General features: G+C 37.6%; 1 protein-coding gene across 1 annotated transcript in view; it reads right to left on the reverse strand.

Moving 5' to 3' along the window:
* SOS2 (SOS Ras/Rho guanine nucleotide exchange factor 2) overlaps positions 1-21,178 on the reverse strand; it is a 158,288-nt gene that overhangs the window by 54,104 nt on the left and 83,006 nt on the right. The window contains exons 6-12 of the mRNA XM_007943684.2: positions 20,022-20,165; positions 18,820-18,930; positions 13,623-13,721; positions 12,627-12,754; positions 11,475-12,130; positions 11,054-11,135; positions 7,483-7,605 (exon numbers count right to left, since the gene is read on the reverse strand). Coding sequence (XP_007941875.1) covers positions 7,483-7,605; positions 11,054-11,135; positions 11,475-12,130; positions 12,627-12,754; positions 13,623-13,721; positions 18,820-18,930; positions 20,022-20,165 — 1,343 coding nt within the window. The remainder of the gene's footprint in view (positions 1-7,482; positions 7,606-11,053; positions 11,136-11,474; positions 12,131-12,626; positions 12,755-13,622; positions 13,722-18,819; positions 18,931-20,021; positions 20,166-21,178) is intronic.

A 21,178-nucleotide genomic window follows, 5' to 3' on the forward strand; every position in this document is an offset into this window, starting at 1 on the left:
GCCAAAACCAGTCCATTTCAGCTCACTAACGCCTAGGATATCAATCTATGCCTTCCACTTCATTTTTGACAACTTCCAGTTTTCCTAGATTCATACTTCATACAGTCCATGTTCCGATTATTAATGGATGTTTGCAGCTGTTTCTCCTTAATTTGAGTCATGCCATGCCAGCAAACCGAGGTCTGGAAAGCTTTGCCTTATCCATATGAGTGAGGCTGATTTTCCTCTGATGATGCAGCTCTTTCCCAGTCCTATTTTGAGAGGCTTATAACCTAAGTGACTCACCCTCCTCCTCTGTATTGGACAATGTTTCCAGACTATTCATAAAGTTGAACAGTAATGTATCAGACAGTGTTTCTCTGCTCTGCATAAGGTTTTCCCTGGCCAATTCTTTGGGAAGTGGATAGCTTCTTCCCTCTTCCTAGTCCGTCTCAGTCTGCAAGCCACTCTGATACCTGCGTACCATGTGCACACCGCTAGATTTGAAACACTGGTGGCAAAGCCTCAAGATTCACAGCAACACGTCACATCAGGACAAACTGACAAGTTTGTTTCCCTTAGCTGTTCAAAACCTCTCCAACCTCCCGTTACCTAGATCCCTACTGCTGCCTCCTTGCTCTGTCCCAGTCCCCCTGGCCTTTTTCTGTCCTTCCTCCCGCTTTCCTGCCTTGCCGCTTGTGGGGTGTGGCCTGGGTTCCCTCCTCTCACCTGGATCCCTGTGGCTGACTCTTCACTCTGTCCTGGTCCCCCTGGCCTTCTTCTGTCCTTCCCCCGACTTTCCTGCCTTGCCACTTGTAGGGTGTGCCTGGGTTCCCTCCCCTCACCTAGATCCCTGAGACTGACGACTGACTCCTCCATCCTCCATCATTTACAATAGCTACCATTTATTATATCTATATCTATATATATACTATATACCATTTACAGTAGCTACCAAAAAATAAAATACTTGGGAATAAATCTTACCAGGGACACTGTGGTAGTTATGTTTGTGTGTCAACTTGGCTGGGCCTGGTTGAGTGGCTGGGCAATTGGTGGTAGTTATTCCCCATGATGAGACTGACAATCAACTCCATAGTGGGATCTACCACAAGCAGCTTAGTAGCTGCCTTTGGGATGTGGTCTGCTTCCTGTATATAAGAAGAAGCCTTGGGAATGGTCTCTAGCTTATGGTACCTGCAACCCTGCATATAGCCATGTCATTGTTCAGCAGCCTGCCATGCTCTGCCAACCTTGGGACTTACAATGGATTTGAGTTAATGGCCTGCCGTGTGATTAGGTAATATCAGGACTGTGTGTTTTTACTTGTCAACCTTGGGCTTCACAGCCTCAGCAGCCAGTGGCTGTCTGAGTGAAGAAAAGCCTCTAGCTTCAGTGGGCCAGGAGCTGGAGGCAGAGCCGAAGCCCAAGGCTGAGGGGCTTTCATCCAGCCCCTAGAGCCTGACACTATGAACTTGGACTTTGACCTTCCCGAACTGTAACAGAATAAACTCCTGTTTGTTAAGGCCATCCAATTTATGTTATATTCTTGTCAAAGCAGCATCAGGTAACCAGAAGAGACACAAAAGACCTATACAAAGAAAACTACAAAACACTACTTCAAGAAACTGTAAGATAGCTACAAAAATGAAAGAATATACCATGCTCGTGGATAAGAAGATTGAACATTGTGAAAATGTCAATTCTACTCAAGGCAATCTATACATTCAATGCAATCCCAATCCAGATCCCATCAATATTCTTTAAGGATATGGAAAAAACAATCATTAATTTTACATAGAAAGGAAAGAGATCTCAGATAAGCAAAGCACTAATGAAGAAGAAGAACAAAGTAGGAGATGTCACACTCCTGGATCTCAAAACCTACTATACAGCCATAGTAGTCAAAACTGGTACCTGGTACTGGTACAACAACAGACACCCAGACCCATGGAATAGAATTGAGAACCCAGAAATAGAGATATCAACCTATGGTCAGCTGATTTTTGACAAAGGGCTGAAATCCATCAAATAGAGAACAGATTGTCTCTTTAACAAATGTTGCTGTTATTAGATGCCTTCAAGTTGTTTCCGACTCATAGCGACCCCATGCACAGCAGAACGAAACACTGCCCAATCCCATGCCAGCTCCACAATCCTTGCTATACTTGAGCCCATTGTTGCAGCCACCATGTCAATCCATCTCGTCAAAGGCCTTCCCCTCCTTTGTTGACCCTCCACCTTACCAAACATGACATCCTTCTCCAGGGAATGGTCCCCTCTGACAACATGACCAAAGTAGGTGAGACGAAGTCTGGTCATTTTCGCTTCCAAGGAGCATCTCGGCTGCACTTCCTCCAGGACAGATCTGTTAGTTCTTTTGGCAATCCATGGTACCTTCAGATTCTTCGCCAGCACCACAACTCAAAAGCATCAACTCTTCTTTGGTCTTCCTTATTCACTGTCCAGCTCTCACATGCATATGGGGCGATTGGAAATATCATGGCTTGTGTCAGGTGCACCTTAGTCCTTAAGGAGACATCCCTGCTCCTCAGCACTGGAAAGAGTTCCTTTGCAGCCGACCTGCCCAGTGCTACACGTCATCTAATGTCATGACTGCTGCTTCCATTGGCCTCGATTGTAGAACCAAGCAATGTGAATTCTTTGACAACCTCAATCTTTTCTCCATTTATCGCGATGCTGCTTATTGGTCCGGTTGTGAGGATTTTTGTCTTCTTTATATTGAGATGTAATCTATACTGCAGACTGTGTTCCTCTATCTTCATCAGTAAGGGCCTCAAGTCATCCTCACTTTCAGCAAGCAAATAACAAATAATGCTGGGAAAACTGGACATCCATTTGTAGAAAAATGAAACAAGATCTGTACCTCACACCATACACAAAAACTAACTCCAGATGGGTCAAAGACTTAAACCTGAAACCTAAAACTATAAAGTTTCTCAAGTAAAAAATAGGGGCAAATTTAGAGACCCTAATATATGGCATAAATAGACCTTCAAGCATAACTCAAAATGCACAAACAACAAAAGATACACCAGATGAATGGGACCTTCTAAAACTTAAATTTTGATGTGGTGCAAAAGACATTAAGAGTGAAAAGAGAGCCTACAGATTGGGAAAAAATATTTGGCAACAACATATCTGACAAGGGACTTATCTCTAAAATTTATAGAAAACTCCAACAACTCAACAAAAAGACAACCCAATTTAAAAATGGGCAGAAGACATGAATAGACACTTCACCAAAGAGGATATTCAGGAGGCCAACAAACACATGAAGAAATTTTCACGATCATTAGCCATTAAAGAAATCCAAATCAAAACAATAATGGCATACCATTTTGCCCCAGCACTAATGGCAATGTTCAATAAGACAGAAAATAACAAATGCTGGTGAGGATGTAGAGGGATTGAGACTCTCATACACTGCTGATAGGACTCTAAAATGATACAACCACTGTAGAAAGCAGTATGACGATCCCTTAAAAAGATGGAATTGGAAATACCATTTGATCCAGCAATCCCATCACTAGGTATACATCCCAAAGAAGTGAGAGCCAGGACAAGAACAGATATATGCACACCCACATTCATCACAGCACTATTTACAATAGCAAAAAGATGGAAACAACCTAGATGCCCATCAACAGAAGAATGGATAACCAAACTATGGTATATGCACACAATGGAATACTATTCAACATTAAAGAATAATGTAGAATCTGCAAAACACCACATAACATGGATGAACTTGTAGGACATGATGCTGAGTGAAATAAGTAATTCATAGGACAAATACTGTATTAGTTCATTACTGTAAAAAGTCAAGGGAAGATTTATATATGGAATGAAACTTTGTTGATTACCAGGGTTTGCAGGGGAGGGGAGGGAACACTGCTAGACAGGTAGAGATAAGTATTGATTTGGGTGAAAGGAAGGGCAACATACCAAATGTGAATGATCAACACGGTGGCATTGGAGAAGAAGGCATTGAGAGGAACAGACAACAAAGATGAACCCTTTTGCATACACAGTACTGAACTGTCAGTGATGGTGGATAAATGGGTGGACAAGCTGAACAATCAGGTATGTCTAGGCAGGAGGGAGTGCTCGTGACATGTACAGGGTTGGCAGGCAATGTTTCTACAAGTGTACTGATATGTTCTGTAAGAATTTCCAAGTATACAGTAGAGCCGAAAAGGGACAAGGTTGTGGTGACTTCATGGCCATAGCCAGCTACTTGGAGGGAACGAGCAGTTGGACCTGTGGGCAGGACCATGGTCACAGGGCACATCAAGCTCAATTGGTATGACATACTACACAAAAACATTGTTCAACATCCTTTGGCAAGTAGCAACTGGCATCTTAAAAGCTTTCAAATGGCAATCTAGATGCAACGATGGGTCTCTCCTCATCCAGAACAAAGAAGAATGAAGAAAACCAAAGACACATGGAAACAATTAGTCCAAGGGCCTGGTAGTCCATGAGATCCTCAGTGTATATGACCATGAGACCAGAAGAACTAGATGGTGCCTGGCTACCACTGTTAACCACTCGGAGGGGGATAGGTGGAGGAGATCCTGGATAGAGAGAGGGAGAACAATGTGGACCAAAACTCAGAATTATAAAAAAAAAAAAAAAAAGACCAGATTTGCTAGTCTGATAGAGCCTGGTGAGACCCTGAGACTATGGCCCCTAACCACCCTCAGGTCTAGAATTGAACTCACTCCTATGGCTTCTAGCCAAACAAAAGACAGGCATATGAGCTAAGCATTTACATTAGGCAGATACACTCCTTGCAGAGATCAATCATGGGAGAATAGAAGGGCTATGTACGTACAGGGAGACACTCAGGGGGCAGGAGTGCATGGGAGGGAAGGACACAGGGAAGAGGTAACTATGGGGAGGAAGTGGGAAGAGAACTGTAGCATTGTGGAAAATTGCAGCCAATATCATGAGACAAGGTGTATGTGAACTGCTATATGAAAAATGAATTTTGCTCTGTAAAATTTCACCCAAATCACAATATAAATAATAATAATAATAAAAGCTTGCAAGTGGCCAGCTAGATACAGTGATGGTTCTCTCCTCTGGAAGAACAAAGAAGAATGAAGAAAACCAAAGATGCATGGAAACAGTTAGTCCAAGGGAGTGGTACACCATGCAATCATAAGCCTACATGACCACGAGACCAAAATAATTAGATAATGCCTAGCTACCACTATCAACCACTCGGAGGGGGATCCGTGTAGGAGATCCTAGAAAGAATGGGAGAACAATGTGGAACAAAGCTCAAAGTCATAAAAAAAAAAAAAAAAAAAAAACAAGAGTCCTAGTTTTTGATTCTGTTACAGACTGGTGAGACCCCTGAGACTATGGCTCCTAGCTACTCTTCAGGTCTGGAATCGAACTCATTCTGTGGCCTCCAGTCAATAATAGACAGGCATATGGACTGAACATTTATATCAGGTAGATACATTCCTTGGATTCATTGCTTGGATCAATCAATCATGAGAGAACAGAAGGGCAGTTTATGCATAGGCAGACAGCTTGGGCAGCGGAAGTGCATGGGAGGGAAGGAAACAAAGAGGTAACTATAGGGAGAAAGTGAGAAGAGAGCTGTTACATTGCAGGGAATTGCAGTCAATGTCATGAAACAAAATATGTATGAACTGCTGTATGGAAAATGAATTTGCTCTGTAAACTATCACCCAAATCACGGTAAAAATTAAAAAAAAAAAACAACCAATATGGAGCATTTTGAACACTGTGGGTAGGAATTAATATATACCAAAAGGTTTAGGAATTTCTTTTAAAACTGAATATACACATGCCCTGTGACCTAGCTATTCCACCCTGAGTATTTACCCAAGATAAATGAAAACATATTCTTTTATAAAAACTTGGAAAAGAATGTTTACAGCAGCATTATCCATATAGTAAAAAACGGAACAGTCCAGGCATCCTTCAATGGGAAAATGGATAAACTGTGGAATATTCATATAATGGAATACTGTACTACTCAGCAATAAAATGTTACAGCCTACTGATACATGAACAACATGGATGAACCTCAAAAGCATGTTGAGTGAAAGAAGTGAAACATAACAGAGCATATAATGCAAAACTCCATTTATATAAAATTCTAACTAGCAAAACTAAGGAGGTCTGGTAGTGTAGTGCCTAAAGTACTTGACTGATAACCAGAAGGCTGGTGGTTCAAACCCACCAGCCACTTCTCGGAAGGAGGGAGCAATCTACTTCTATAGTGATACTGCCTCGGAAAACCAAAGAGGGGGTGCTATGAGTCAGTCAGGTCTGACTTGATGGCATATAACAACAACTAGCAAAACTAATCTAGGGAAGATAAAAATCAGAACACTGCTTTTGTGCAGTGAGTAACAAAAGTAAGTGAAAGGGCATCTGGGGGAGATGGTAATATTCTGCATCTTTGAAAAAGTTTGATTACAGAGATGTATATATTTGTTAACATTCACCCAAAGTACTCCTAAAATTTCACTGTATGTATATTTTACAATTAAAAAAGAAAAAATACTATAAACAAATAGTGAACTGTTCATATACAAAGTGAAGTATTAAAGAAGTGTACTCTGAAATGCCTAAAAAAAGAGATGATTAATGAATCAACAAAGTAATAATAAACGAAGAGATTATATGATAAAATAAGTATAGCGAATGTTAGTAGAATCTAGGTGGTGGGTTTATGGGCATTCACTGTAAAACTCTTTCAACTTTGTCATATGCTAAAATGTTCATTTCTTAGTGCTAAAAAACACTGGCTTTGGAAGTCAGACAGACATAGGATAGGTATGAAACCTGGTCCTGTCATTCGATTCAGATGACTTACCCCAAGTTACTTAATCTAGCTAAATTTCTGTTTCCTTATCTATAAAGTGGGAATAATAATTGGGTTGTGAGGATTAGACAAAAAAGATAAAAAGCACTTAGTGAAATGCCTCGTACACAGCACCTAACTACTGGCATCTGCTAACATCAAATATATTCTTAGAAGGTACTGAAATGAAAAACAAAAAAACAGAAGCTATTGAAATTATTTCAAACAAACGTCTGTTACATTAAGGAGAAGAGTAGGAAAAGAGCTACAACTTCCATAAATATTATGAACTGTTAAAAAAAGAAAACCAGATTACCAGACATAATAGGACTGAGAGAATAAAAAAGGAAATTTTACTTACAATGACAAATAGGAATAGGTATTCTGGTCTATAAGCATAATATATTGCCTACCAGAGATACATGATGCAAATAACACAGTATATTTTAATAAATTTCTTCAGAGTAGTTAAGAGTAGCTTCATATAGAAAGAACTTTGCAAATTTCACCTAACTGCTATGACATTAACAATAAAACCTGCATCTGAATTAAGTGGTAAGAACTTTTGCACTAACTATAAACTGAAAATTGAACTACAAGTAAGAAATATAATACTGAGGCCAAACCTAAGCTGTACTGGTTGGACGTATTCTTTGCGAAACCTTTTAAGGTCTGCACTGATTGGTTGCTCGCCTTTTTCTATTGCCAATTTATCTGCTTCAGTAGGTTCTGGTTCCGGAATTTCAAACCTAAAAAGGAAAGCAAAATGGTAGAAAGTTTTTTGTTCATAGATAAATGGATAGTTTCAAATACAGCAGAAAAAAATACTTTAACCAAGCAACCCTCTTTCCTACCAGCTATGTGAAAAGTGTAATCACGGTTAAATTTCCCTTAATGTATAATATGCTACAGAAAATTTGTCCTTCAGTTATACAGTAGTAAGATATTTTGTACTCTTGCTTTTATAAAAAAAAGTTTTAAAACTAACAGTAATCAACATAGAAAAAAGTAAATGGAAAAGGATCCATGAGCATAACCAAACCATGGTAAATACACACAATGGAATACTGTTGTTGTTGTTGTTGTTATGTGCCGTTGAGTCGGCCCCGACTCATAGCGACCCCTCCTTGGGTTTCCGAGGCAGTATCACTACGGAAGTAGGATTGCCCAACCTTCCTTCCGAGGAGTGGCTGGTGGGTTTGAACCGCCAGCCGTCTGGTTAGCAGGCAAGTGTCTTAGCCACTATGCTACCAGAGCTCCCATGGAATACTGTGCAATCCTAAAAAATAACGTATAATCTGCAGAACACTGCATAACAAGGATGAACTTGGAGGACATTATGCTGAGTGAAGTAAGTCAATCACAGAAGGACAAATACTGTATTAGTCTGTTATTGTAAAAAGTCAAGGAAAGGTTTATATATGGAAGGAAATTTTCTTTGTTGGTTACCAGGGGTAGGAGGGGAGGGGAGGGAACACTGAGAAAAGTACTGATTTGGGTGAAGAGAAGGGCAATGTACCAAATGTGAGTGATCAACACGGTAGCACTGAGGAAGAGGAAGAAATAGAGAGGTGCATAGGAGGTACAGACAACAAAGATGAACCTTTTTGCACATACAGTACTGCATTGTCAGTGAAGGCAATCATGGATATACGGGTGGATAGATGGGTGGACAAGCTGAACTATTAAGTATGTCCATGCAGGAGGGAGTATGCCCATGACCATGTATAGGATTGGAACACAATGTTTCTACAAGTGTATTGGTATGCTCTGTAAGAATTCCCAAGTATATAGTAGAGCTGACAAGGGACAAGGTTGTAGTCACTTCTTGGCCAGAGCCAGCTACCCAGAGGGAGCAAGTAGTTGGACCTGTGGGCTCGGGTCCATAATCGCAGGGGACATCAAGCTCAATTGGCATAACATACTACACAAAACATTGTTCCACATCCAACTTTGGTGAGTAGCAACTGGGATCTTAAAAGCTTATAAGTGGCGATCTAGATGCAATGATGGGTCTCTCCTCATCCAGAGCAAAGAAGAATGAAGAAAACCAAAGACTCATGGAAACAATTAGTCCAAGCAACCGATACACCATGCGATCCTCAGCCTATAAGACTGAGACCAGAAGAACTAGATGGTGCCTAGCTACCACCGTCAACCACTCAGAAGGGGGACCTATGTAGGAAATCCTGGATAGAATGGGAGAACAATGTGGAACAAAATTCAAAACCATAAAAAAAGAGACCAGGTTTGCCGGTCTGATAGAGCCTAGTGGAACCACTGAGACTATGGCCCCTAGCTGCCTTTCAGGTCTGTAATTGAACCCACTCCTGTGGCTTCCAGCCAAGCAAAAGACAGGCATATAAGGTGAACATTTACATTAGGTAGATACACTCCTTGGAGAGATCAATCATGGGAGAATAGAAGGGTTGTGTATGCACAGAGCGACAGCTACGAGGGCAGGAGTACATGGGAGGGAAGGACACAGGGAAGAGGTAATTATGGGGAGGAAGTGAGAAGGGAACTGCTGCACTGTGGGAAATTGCAGGCAATGTCATGAGACAAAGTGTATGTGAGCTGCTATATGGAAAGTGAATTTGCTCTGTGAACTTTCACCCAAATCACAATATTAAAAAAAAAAAAAAAAAAAAAGCCTGATCCTAGATAGAGTGGGAGAAAAATGTGGACCAAAACTCAAAAATCATTAAAAAAAAAAAAAAACAGAATTACTGGTTTGATAGAGACTGGTGAAACCTCCGAGACTATGGCCCCTAGTCACCGCTCAGGCCTGGAAATTGAACTCACTCCCATGGCTTCCATCCAAACAACAGACAGGCATATAAGGTGAACATTTACACTAGGTAGGTGCACTCCTTAGAACAGTCATGGGAGATCAGAAATGCAGTACTTGCACAGGGAAATAGCTCAGAGGGCAGGAATGTATAGTAAAGAAGGACACAGGAAAAAGATGACCACAGGAAGTGGTGAGTTACACTGTGGGGATTGTAGTAAATGTCATGAAACAAAATGTGTAAAATTGCTATACAGAAAATGATATGCTCTGTAAACTTTCACTCAAATCACAATTACTTAAAAAAAAAAAAAAAGCCTTCTCAGCCATTAGAAATATAACTAAAATATTAATCTCAAAAATGTGTTTTCCTTAGGCTTGCATATGGGAACACAACTATGCAGATCCCCGTAACACATTACACTAACTTATTCTGGCAGGTTTAGTGTAACAGAATAACACAGGGCATGATAAAATTCTATATGTTGTTATTTTGAAATCTTGGTATTTTAATTTATCCTTTTAAAATATCACTAAATACTAAAAATCACTCCAAAATTTAATTTTTTAAATCATTATAAAGGAATTGTTAATTTTTCAGATCTAATAATGTTATTGTGATTATGTTTTATAAGTCTTTATCTTTTAGAGATACATATGGAAATATTTATAGATGAAATGATATGTTGCCTGAGATTTACTTCAAAATAATTCCAGAAGTAGTATTTAAGTGGGTAGGGAAAGACATGAAACAAGATTGTCCATGAGTTAATAATTATTAAAGCTCAATGATGCACAAATAAGATTTATTATTATATTATCTACTCTGATATGAGGAGCTCTGGTAGCATAGTGGCTAAAGCACTTGACTGCTCACCAGAAGGCTGGCGGTTCAAACCCACCAGCCACTCCTCGGAAGGAAGGTTGGGCAATCCTACTTCCGTAGTGATACTGCCTTGGAAACCCAAGGAGGGGTCGCTATGAGTCGGGGCCGACTCGACAGCACTTAACAACAACAACAACAACAACTCTGATATGTGTTTTAAATTATTCTACAATAGAAATATTTTTTTTTAAAGTGAAAAATAGAAAAGTTCTTTTAAGCAAGTACCATTTTATTGCACAGATTAAATATCATTAAAATATATAATTTTTTATCCTCTAATATTGGGTCATTTTGATTATTCCAAAATATTGCTAACATCTGAAAAGACCTCTGTTAAAAACAGGGATTTCAGTGAGCTCTCTTTTTGAAGAGAATAGTAATACTGCTAACTTAATGCCAAATAAATATGTTCAAGAACTACTGGAGTACTTACTAGATGCTAGGCACTTTGCAAGCGACAAAGCAAACAGTAAACTTCTCACAGAATGTTAACATAAATAAAAATATGTATTTCTCTTACCGTTCTATCAGCAAGCTTAGCAATTCCTGTGGTTTACAAAATGAACGATAGGTAGTAAGAAAAGTACGAACAAAATTGGGATCTGAAAAGGTAGAGCATAAAACAGGTTATATGTTCAATTTATTCAGTTTAATTCTAAGTACTGTATTTTGGATACTTTCCTTCATTTTTCTTTTTACTCTGGCTCCTCCCACCATACTATTTTTTATAAATAAGGATTATTTTCAAATTCAAATTTATGAATGTCCAATTTTTATAAATACTAATTTAACAATTAATGAAGCTGGTATTTCAGAGCTATTTTATTAGTTACTCCTTCTTATTTTGCAGTATTCTTTTTATACTTTGGAGTCAATCCATTTTTTTTGTCCAGGTTCAAATATTTTTGAAAATTTAAGCATATGTAATGGGTTTCACATACCTGCATACATATGATATGTTAATCTTTCAATTAATTTCACCACAGTTCCACCTTTAATAATGGGGATTCCACTTCTACTTTGCAAGTTGTCTTCAAAAACAATATTTTCCTCAGAATCTTTTACCACAAAACGATATACTTCTGGACTTGGTAATCTCAGTGGTTGCTCATTTTCTTCCTTCAATAAAACTGAATCTAGCATTCGATCTAGAGTACTACGATACTGAAGAGAAATGAGTGCTGCCATCCAATTATTTTTTTCTTCAGCAGATTTAGCAGCAAATATTATGCTGTTTTCATCTTTTGATACTAATTCAAAAGCATGTTTGTACTCACAAGTATCTTCTTTATCACAGATTTGTATTTTCCGCATGACAAATTTTTCTTTTAATCTGTATTCTGCATTACTATAACCTGGAAGCCTAGACTGGCCATGATTAGGTTTACAGCTGATCATTAAGCCGTCAAAGAGAAAAATATGGCGTTCATGTTTAGCACCGACTCTTGTCAATGGACCTTCCATAATGAATTCATTACAACACTGTCCAATATCCTTGCCTTCCCACCCATCTATGTTTTTCTGAATTTCATTCATTTTTTTGATAGCCAGGTGCTTGCTTCTTAACTGACGATTATAAAATGGGCATACAGGATCCCTAAAAAACATAACAAGATAAATTTAGTTCATTCAATGACTTGACAATCCTAATTGCCTAAAGTGTAAACTATCTCAAATCAAGTAAAAAAAATATTAAATAACCTAACAGTAGATTTTAGCAATTACTATATTTTACTAACCTTGCCACTAAATGACTTTGGACAATTCATATACATGCCTCAATTTCATTATTGTGAAAGAAAAGTACTATAGGCTCTATATTTTATTCCTAATGCCTAAGAACAGAAATTACAAAGAAGTCTAAAGTTCTTATACAGATGATGCAAAAAAGTTATCAAATATACATTTTTAAGTTTATTAATATAACTTACAATATGACAATGCTAATTTTAAAAGATTAAAAGAAAAACATGCAACAAAAGTATAATTTTCAAGAATGTAATTATCCCTATAAACACACTCCATGAGAAAACAAGGCATTGGATGTAAGTGAAGTATGTATAACATTCATATTTTCAACAGTTTAGAATTACCCAGGTCGGCGTCTAGGTGAATACTGCTTGTAAATTCGGTCCATACTACCTTGGAGGTTCATAAGCGCAGTAATAGCTTGGTTCAAACATTCTCTGTCTTCTTGCTCCTCACTACATGTTTTCAATTGCTAAGAAAAACCAAAATGGAAAATTAAACCTGCATTATTTGATTCTTCTACCAACCTTTGTGTAATTAGAGGGAGCAGCATTTTGTGGATGATTGTAGCCAATTCTTTACATAAAGAATCATGGCACCTGAGTGTTTTAGAACTGGCTAAGATACTAAAAGATTTGATCAAGGTCTTACAGAGTTAGCAGCAAAAAGCATTACACACTCTAAATTTTAAATATATTTTATCAAAATAATTTATTAATTTTATATAATTAGTATATATCCCATAATTTATATTGTTATACAGTAATAAATTATATAATTAATATAAATATATGTATATCTTCTCACCACTCAAACCAACTCTCTCTCTAAATACATAAGTCAATACAACACAGGTATAAAGTTCTGTTAGCACAGCAATCTGAAGGGTAAAAAATCAACTGTAAAAACCATTCGGAACATTTTCCTGATACATAAAAATAGTTTATAAGTGCTCTTTATGATAACTTGAAACAAGACAAGAATTTAAAGAGATACAATGCAACTAAAAGTTATTACTTTCTTATATAAAAGAAGAGTTCAAAGACTTTGTATGTCTCCAAAAATTAGTAAGAAATAGTAAACTTTTTTTCTTTATAAAGTTAGTACTGTGGGATTCTGTATTATGAAATAATAAATAAGGATATATTTTCCTCTACCTACCACATGGAAATGATGTGAAGATAAATAAGAAATAAAAGGTTTATTCCCAAGGTCCCTAGTTAAACACTGTTATGTTTTTATGAATAAAAAGTATTAAAAAAAATAATATGATCATGTAAAAACTAGTTTTTAGACCTCTCAAATGCAAGTACTTTTAGCATAGGAAGCTTTCACCTTACCTTTAATAATTCAAAATAGTGCCAACAATGGTACACTGGCACCAACATAAGGCGTGGAAGGACATAACGAACAGCCTCTTTAAACCCATCACCAATGGACTACAAAACAAAAGGATATAATAGTATATATATGTGATATCTAGGATATAAAGCAGCAGTACCTAACAGAAACAGCTTTAAAAAATATAAGATACAGACTTATCAAAACTATAATGGGAAGCACACTTTATGTTGAAATTGAAGTGCTATAAATCAAATTTTTTATTTTTCCTCCCTTTTCTCCTTAGGGAGCTTGACTGCTAAGCAGAAGGCTGGAGGTTCAAACCCACAAGCCACTCCTCGGAAGGAAGACTAGGTGATCTACTTCTGTGGAGATACCGCCTCAAAAACCCAGGAGGGGCTGCTATGAGTCGAATGCGACTCGACAGCAGTGAGTTTTCCCTCCTTTAAGTTACTAGCTAAATAAACATACATGCTCTCCTCACTACCTTATTATCCAACAGTTCATATTTACAACAATAATAAAAAATCTGACTGTACTGCTCAATGATGACATATATATATATCTCCAAAAAACCAAACTCACTGCCATCGAGTCGATTCTGACTTGTAGTGACCCCCTTTTGGGTTTTCTCCCATTCTATCCAGGAGCTTCTATTAGTGTCACTGGTCAGTCAGTCAACAGTAGGAGCAGGCACCATTAGTTCTTCTGGTCTCAGGTTAGAAGGGCTGCCGTTTGTGTGGGCTATTAGTCCTATAGAATAATGTCTTTTGTGAATCTTTGTTTTCCTTCATTCTCTTTTTCTCCAGATGAGAAGAGACCCAAGGTTGTATATTAGATGGCCACTCATAAGCTTTTAAGACCTAAGATGCTACTCATCAGAGTAGGATATAGAACATTATCTTTATGAACTATGTCATGTCAATTGACTGAGTTGTCCCACAAGACTATGGTCCCAAGCCCTTTAACCCAGTAAACCAATCCTGCCAGGTGTCTGAATATGTCTAGGAGGGCTCTGCAATTGTGCCCTCGTTGTGCTTTATTATATATATCAATATATTATGTATTAATTTTTAGATAACTAGGTAATGAGGTAGGAGCTCTGGTGGCATAGTGCCTAAGGGATTTGACTGCTAACCAGAAAGCTAGCAGTTCAAACCCACCAGCCACTGCTATGAAGGAAGGTTGGGCAATCTTTCCGTAGTGATGCTATCTCGGAAACCCAAGGAGGGATCACTATGAGTCAGATCTGAGTCGATGGCACGAGTTTGGGTTTTTTTATTTTTAGGTATGAGGTAGATATTACATGTCATGACAGTTTGGCTAGCCGAGAGTTTTTACCACCATCAACCCAGCCCCTGCTTGTGAAAACTCTTTTGGCTTTGCATGCAATAAACTCTCTCTTGGAAGTTTTACACACATACACATACACACACACACGGGAGCTCTGGTGGCGTAGTGCCTAAGGTATATGACTGCTACCCAGAAGGCTGGCAGTTCAAACGCACCAGCCACTCCTCGGAAGGAAGGCTGGGAAATCTACTTCCGTAGCGATACCACCTCAGAAACCCAAGGAGGGGTCTCTGTGAGTTGATTCTGACTTGACAGCAGTGAGCTTGGTTTTCATATACATATACATATACACATAGGAGCTCTGGTAGTGTAATGCCTAAGGCACTTGACTGCTAACCAGAAGGCTGGCAGTTCAAACCCACAGCCACTCCTCGGAAGGAAGATGGGGCAATCTACTTCCGTAGTGATACTGCCTCAGAAACCCAAGGAGAGGTTGCTATGAGTCAGGTCCAACTCGACGGCACATAACAACAACAATACACACACACACACACATACAGTTGACCCTTGAACAAAGGGCTAAAGGCGTTGACTCCTGTGCAGTCAAAAATCTGCATATAACTTTTGACTCCCAAAAAACTTAACTATTAACAGCCTACTGCTGACAAGAAGCCTTATCGATAATAGTCAATTAACACAGGTTTTGCCATAGAAGTATCATATTTTCATACAAAGACACTCACACACATAACAGGTAAGTTTATTAACTGTGCGGCATAGTTATTTACTATTCATTATGTGGAAGTGGATCATCATAAAGATCTTCATCCTTGTTGGTTTCATGTTGAGTAGGCTGTCTCAGGATGTCAGAGGTAAAAGAGGTGGAGGATATGGAAGGGGAGGCAGGAGAGGCAGGCACACTAATGTAACTTTATGGAAATACATTGTAATTTCTGTCTTTTTGCTTTTTCACTTCTCTAAGAATGTTTCGATACAGTACCAATACTTCTTCCACTGTTTGCTTTAGTTTCAGTGGCTGTATCACAGAAGGGCCCATGATGTAAAAGAAGTCGAAAGCAGTCTTAAATAAACAGAACACTTCTGCCAGATTGTCTGATATCAATTTGTTTTCTGCCACTGTTTCATCTACATCTTCTTCCTTACCGTCTGGCACTAGTTCGGAAGCAGTCATGTCCACTGAGTTGTCTTCTGTAAATTCCTCTGGTGTGGTATCCTTTAGCTCTTAAATTTTTCCAAGATCCGTATATTGAAAAAATCTGCATACAAATGGACCTATGCAGTTCAAACCTATGTTGTTCAAGGTCAACTGTACGTATGTATGTATGTATGAATGCATGTGGATATATGTTTTTCTGGGGTTTTTTATACCTTGGAGCAATACTCACTGGGTAACCCAATATGGTAAGGGGTAATGTATAGAAGATGTTGGGGAAGAAAATGTAAAGAACACACACAAGTTCTCGGGCAGATAAGAAACTGACTTCCTGAAAGGTACTTAAGATTTTTATACCCTGAAAAATCTTAGTGTATATCTAGGGATTAGTATAAACCAATGTGAAAATAAATCAGATTTATTTTCACATTAAATTTCTAGAATTTATATAGGATTTTAAAGTAACTTATGTTGATTTTAAATGTCTGTAAGACTGGCTTATTTTAACTGATATTTCTTTCCATAAGATAAATATGGATTAAAACAATATATAATGTACAGAAAGATCTGATACATGGCTTTAAAAAAAAAAAAAACTTATAACTAAACACACACATAATTCTCATATTTTAAGGCAAGTTAAATCATAATTTGTTCAACAGACCAGTTACCAGGATACATACAAAGAGTCAACATATTTTTCTACTTTAAGATTAATTTCTTTTAGTATTTAATTAATATAATGAATTACTCCCCTGGAGTCTCAGAGATTAAGTGACTTGTTCAAGGTAATATAACGATTAATTGGCCCAAAGCCAGAAGTTCTGATTTCAAAGGTCATATTCTTAGATCAAGTTATGCAGCTGCTAAAACATTTTTTTTTTTTTTTTAATGAACTTTTACTTCATCACCTCAAAGTGAATGACTTTTTTTTTTTTTAAGGTAGTATAATACAAATGAAGGGGCTTTTTGTTGGTGTCGTGTCAAGACATCTGGCTGCTAACCAAAAGGTCAGTGGTAAAAACCCACTAGCTGCTTTGCAGAGGAAAGATGAGGCAGTCTGCTCCCGTAGATGACCAATGCGGGTCGGTATGAGTCAGAATTGACTCAATGGCAGTCAGTTTGGTTTGAGTATAGCATAAGTGAGTTTTGCCTGAAGGTGTTTTATCTAACTCTTTAATTCACCGAAACATTTAAGATAACAGCTTATACTGTCTGTAAACATTCAAATCCCACAGCAAGAATTCCTTCTGAAATAGGAATAAAGCAAAAAATCTGTTGTGCTTTTAATGAGTAAGCAAAGATCATGTACGCAGACTGTCCTATATAACTAATGTTTATATAAATATGTAAGATCTTACTTTTTTTAAATATGTATATTCTTTGCTTAAGGTAAATTTCAGAATTAGGTGTAATTTTTATTCCATGTTGACAAGTTTTTGAGAACTGAGTAGAAGTAGAAGGTGATGATAATGGGAATTCCCAGAAAAGAAGACAAAGAAAAGATGGTGAGGTCCATTTTGAACATGTTTTTAAGTACCTGTGAGACATTCATGTGAATGGGCTGAATGGGCAGCTGATTATGTGGAAATGTGTACACACACACACACACACACTCACATCCAGTGCTCAAAAGCTAGGGCCTAGAGATATAAATAGGAGTCACCAGCATAAAAGCAGTAGCTTAAACAAAGAGTAAAATAAAGGCACCCAAGGAGAGCACAGAGGAACAGGAAAACAAGTTGGTAACAGAAGTTGGAAAATACCTACAATTCATGAGGCTAAAAATAAGAAATTAGGGAAGATGAAAACTAGGAGAAAATAGTACCATGAAAGACAAGGGACAAGAGGAGGATTAACAAATGCTGCAACTATAAATATGAAATAAAAACATCCACTGGATTTGGGAACTGGGTTAATTGTCAAGGGTAGTTTTTAGTGTTATATCCTGGATACAATACAAATAGTAACAGTCTGATGAAGAATGATAAAAAGAATCCAAAGACAATTGGCTGCAAAGGGAAAAAATGAAAGGGGAGTAACCAAAGAGGATCAGTGAGGAAAGGTTTGTTTGTTTGACAGTAAAGATGTAAGCATATTCATATATTGAGGGGGAAGAACCAGTATAGATGCAGGATGTTTCTACAGTGGTCAAGCATCACTTACCTCAGCTAACCTTTGTTCTAAGTGTTAGAGAGTGAAAACATAGATTTCATTTATCTCTCTCCACTCATTTTCACATTAACTAATTGTATTATTGAACTAATTAACTTGCATACTCCACTTCAACAGAGTACTTATCTCCCATAAACTGTAGGCCTAATAAAGAAAGCAGTATGAGTATACATAAAGCTATTCTCTCCATTCCTTATCATTTCTCAGTTCTTTCCCTGGTAGGCAAAATAAGATCTTAAGCGCTCTCCAGATTCATCTCTGTCCTAGATCTAGAATGTGCCAGATTATTCTGGTCAATCAGAGTTTGTGACACTGTACTACAAAAGATTTCTATATTAAAGAGAGACTGAAAGAACTCAAGGCAGAAAGCAAAAGACAATCTAAAAAGAGGCTTAGAGTTAACAGAATTTGAAGGATTATATGGTGAATTATTCCTTCACTTGCTTCAAAAAAGAGTTCCTTAATTACAGATATTTGAAGAATAAAATGGTGGAATATTTCTTTACTTGCTCTTTTTTTTTTTAAAAAAAAAGGAACATTCAATTTAAGCTTACCTGAAAGTGTAGAGCAACTACAGGTCTGGCCATCAACTTACTGAAATGTTCATTAAACTTTGGTGAAAGAATGTCCTGTGATAATGTTTCATAAGGATCAAATGCTTGCTCCTATTTTTTTTTAAAAAAGAAAACTTGTTAAGTTTAAAAGGACATTATATTAATGTTGTAATGGCGAGTTTTTATCCAAATCCTCAACTAGATTTTGGAACATTTTGCTTCTTACATTTCAGAGACAAATAATAACTATTTTTACACCTAGAAAATTCTTCTAAAATGTACAGACAAACTTCAACAATAGATGACATGAAACCACTGATCTCAAAACAGGTCACTAATTTGTGGTCACCATTTATGAAACTGTTTTAATGCTTACGCATATTTACTCCCAGTACATGAAAAGTACACTTATTAATACTAGAAGCCTGGGATTTGAAATTTTCATTAGGCTTACCAATTTAGGCTGTTTTCCAAGAAAAATAAAATAAAAATGGCTAATGTATATGCACAGACGGCCAACATCATTAGCTTTTTTTTCCCCCCCCAAAAGAAGAGCAAAATTAAAGAACAATGTGATGTTATTTTTTCCCATTAGACCAACAAAAATGATTAGAATAATACTTATAGTTCGTGATGGTACTATTTTTTTCCCATTAGAAGCAGATTACCAAGAATTTCTTTTGCATTGATTGGTGTTGGGTGAGTTCGAATTGTCAACCTTCAGATTAACAGTTGAGTGCAAAGTGTACCACCCAGGGATCTTCACCATACAGACAATGTAATTTTAGTTTCCTATTGATTAAATCCAAAGTGTTTTTATAGTAGCCTGTTGTTATTGTTGGCTGCTTTCAAGTCAGCCCCATGCACAATGGACCACTATGATTTATAGTTTTCACTGGCTGATTTTCAGAAGGAGATGTCCAGACCTTTCCACCCAGTCCATTTTAGCTTGGAAGCACCACTGAAACCTGTTCAACATCAGAGCAATGTACAAGCTCAGGTGGTAGCTGTGTCTGACAGCACTGGGTGGAAGTCCAACCCAAGTCTCCAGAGTATGGAAAGCAAGAATTCTACCACTGAACAGCCTCTGCCCCCATACTAGACTTAAGTATCTTATAATCTGCACATAGAATACCTTACTCAACACCTTAATACAGTACTTAGGACTTTAATGAGAATGTAAAGGAGTTTTGTAAACTTACTTCTGCCAAATCTTCAAAACAGCTGCCAGCTAAGGGATGAGGACTGCTTTCATCAGTCATTTCAACTGTGTCTTCAATCAAGCCTAAAAGTTTCACAGTCAATTCATGGATATCTGAAATGTTACTGAAAATCTTTTCAATATCCTGGAAAAAAATAAATAAATAAAAAGAGAGAAAGGTTGAAAATTTTGCTTGAAATTTATTAATTATACAAATAACTCCTGTTGCTGTTGTTGTTATGTGCCATCAAGTCGGACCCGACTCATAGCGATCCCTCCTTGAGTTTCCGAGGCAGTATCACTATGGAAGTAGATTGTCCATTCTTTCTTCCGAGGAGTGGCTGGTGGATTTGAACCGCCATCCTTCTGGTTAGCAGTCAAGTGTCTTAGCCACTATGCTACCAGAGCTCCTACGCAACAACAAAAAGACAACCCAATTAAAAAATGGGCAGAAAACATGAACAGACACTTCACCAAAGAAAATATTCAGATGGCCAAGAAACATGTGAAGAAATGCTCACAATCATAACTATTGGAGAGATGCAAATCAAAACAACAAGATACCATATCATCCCAGCAAAAATAGCAAAATTCAACAAGATAGAAAACAACAAATGCTGGTGAGGATATGGAGATACTGGGACTCTCATACACTGCTAGTGGGATGTAAAATGATACAAGCACTGTGGAAAATGGTATGGCACTTCCTTAAAAAGTTGGAAATAGAAATACCATTTGATCCACCAAGCACACTACTAGGTATAAATCCTCAAGAAGAAAGAGCCAGGACACAAACAGAGATATGCACACCCATGTTCATCAAAGCACTATTTACAATAGTATAGAAATGGAAACAGCCTAAGGGTCCATCAACAGATGAACTGATAACCAAGCTATGGTATGTAACACACAATGGAATACTACGCAAAACCACAGAAAAATGAAGAATCCACAAAAACACATCATAACATGGATGAACTTGGAGGACATTATGCTGAGTGAAATAAGTCAATCAGAGAAGGACAAATATTGTATGAGTCCGCTATTGTAAAAAGTCAAGGAAACTTTGTTAATTACTAGGGTTGGGAAGAGAGGGGAGGGAAAGCTGCTAGATAGGTAAGAGACAAGTAGTGATCTGGGTGAAGGGAAAGACAATAT

This window comes from Orycteropus afer, unplaced genomic scaffold (genome assembly GCF_000298275.1).
Source record: "Orycteropus afer afer isolate SDZICR_OR568_19922 unplaced genomic scaffold, OryAfe1.0 scaffold00111, whole genome shotgun sequence".
Taxonomy (NCBI): Eukaryota; Metazoa; Chordata; class Mammalia; order Tubulidentata; family Orycteropodidae; genus Orycteropus; species Orycteropus afer.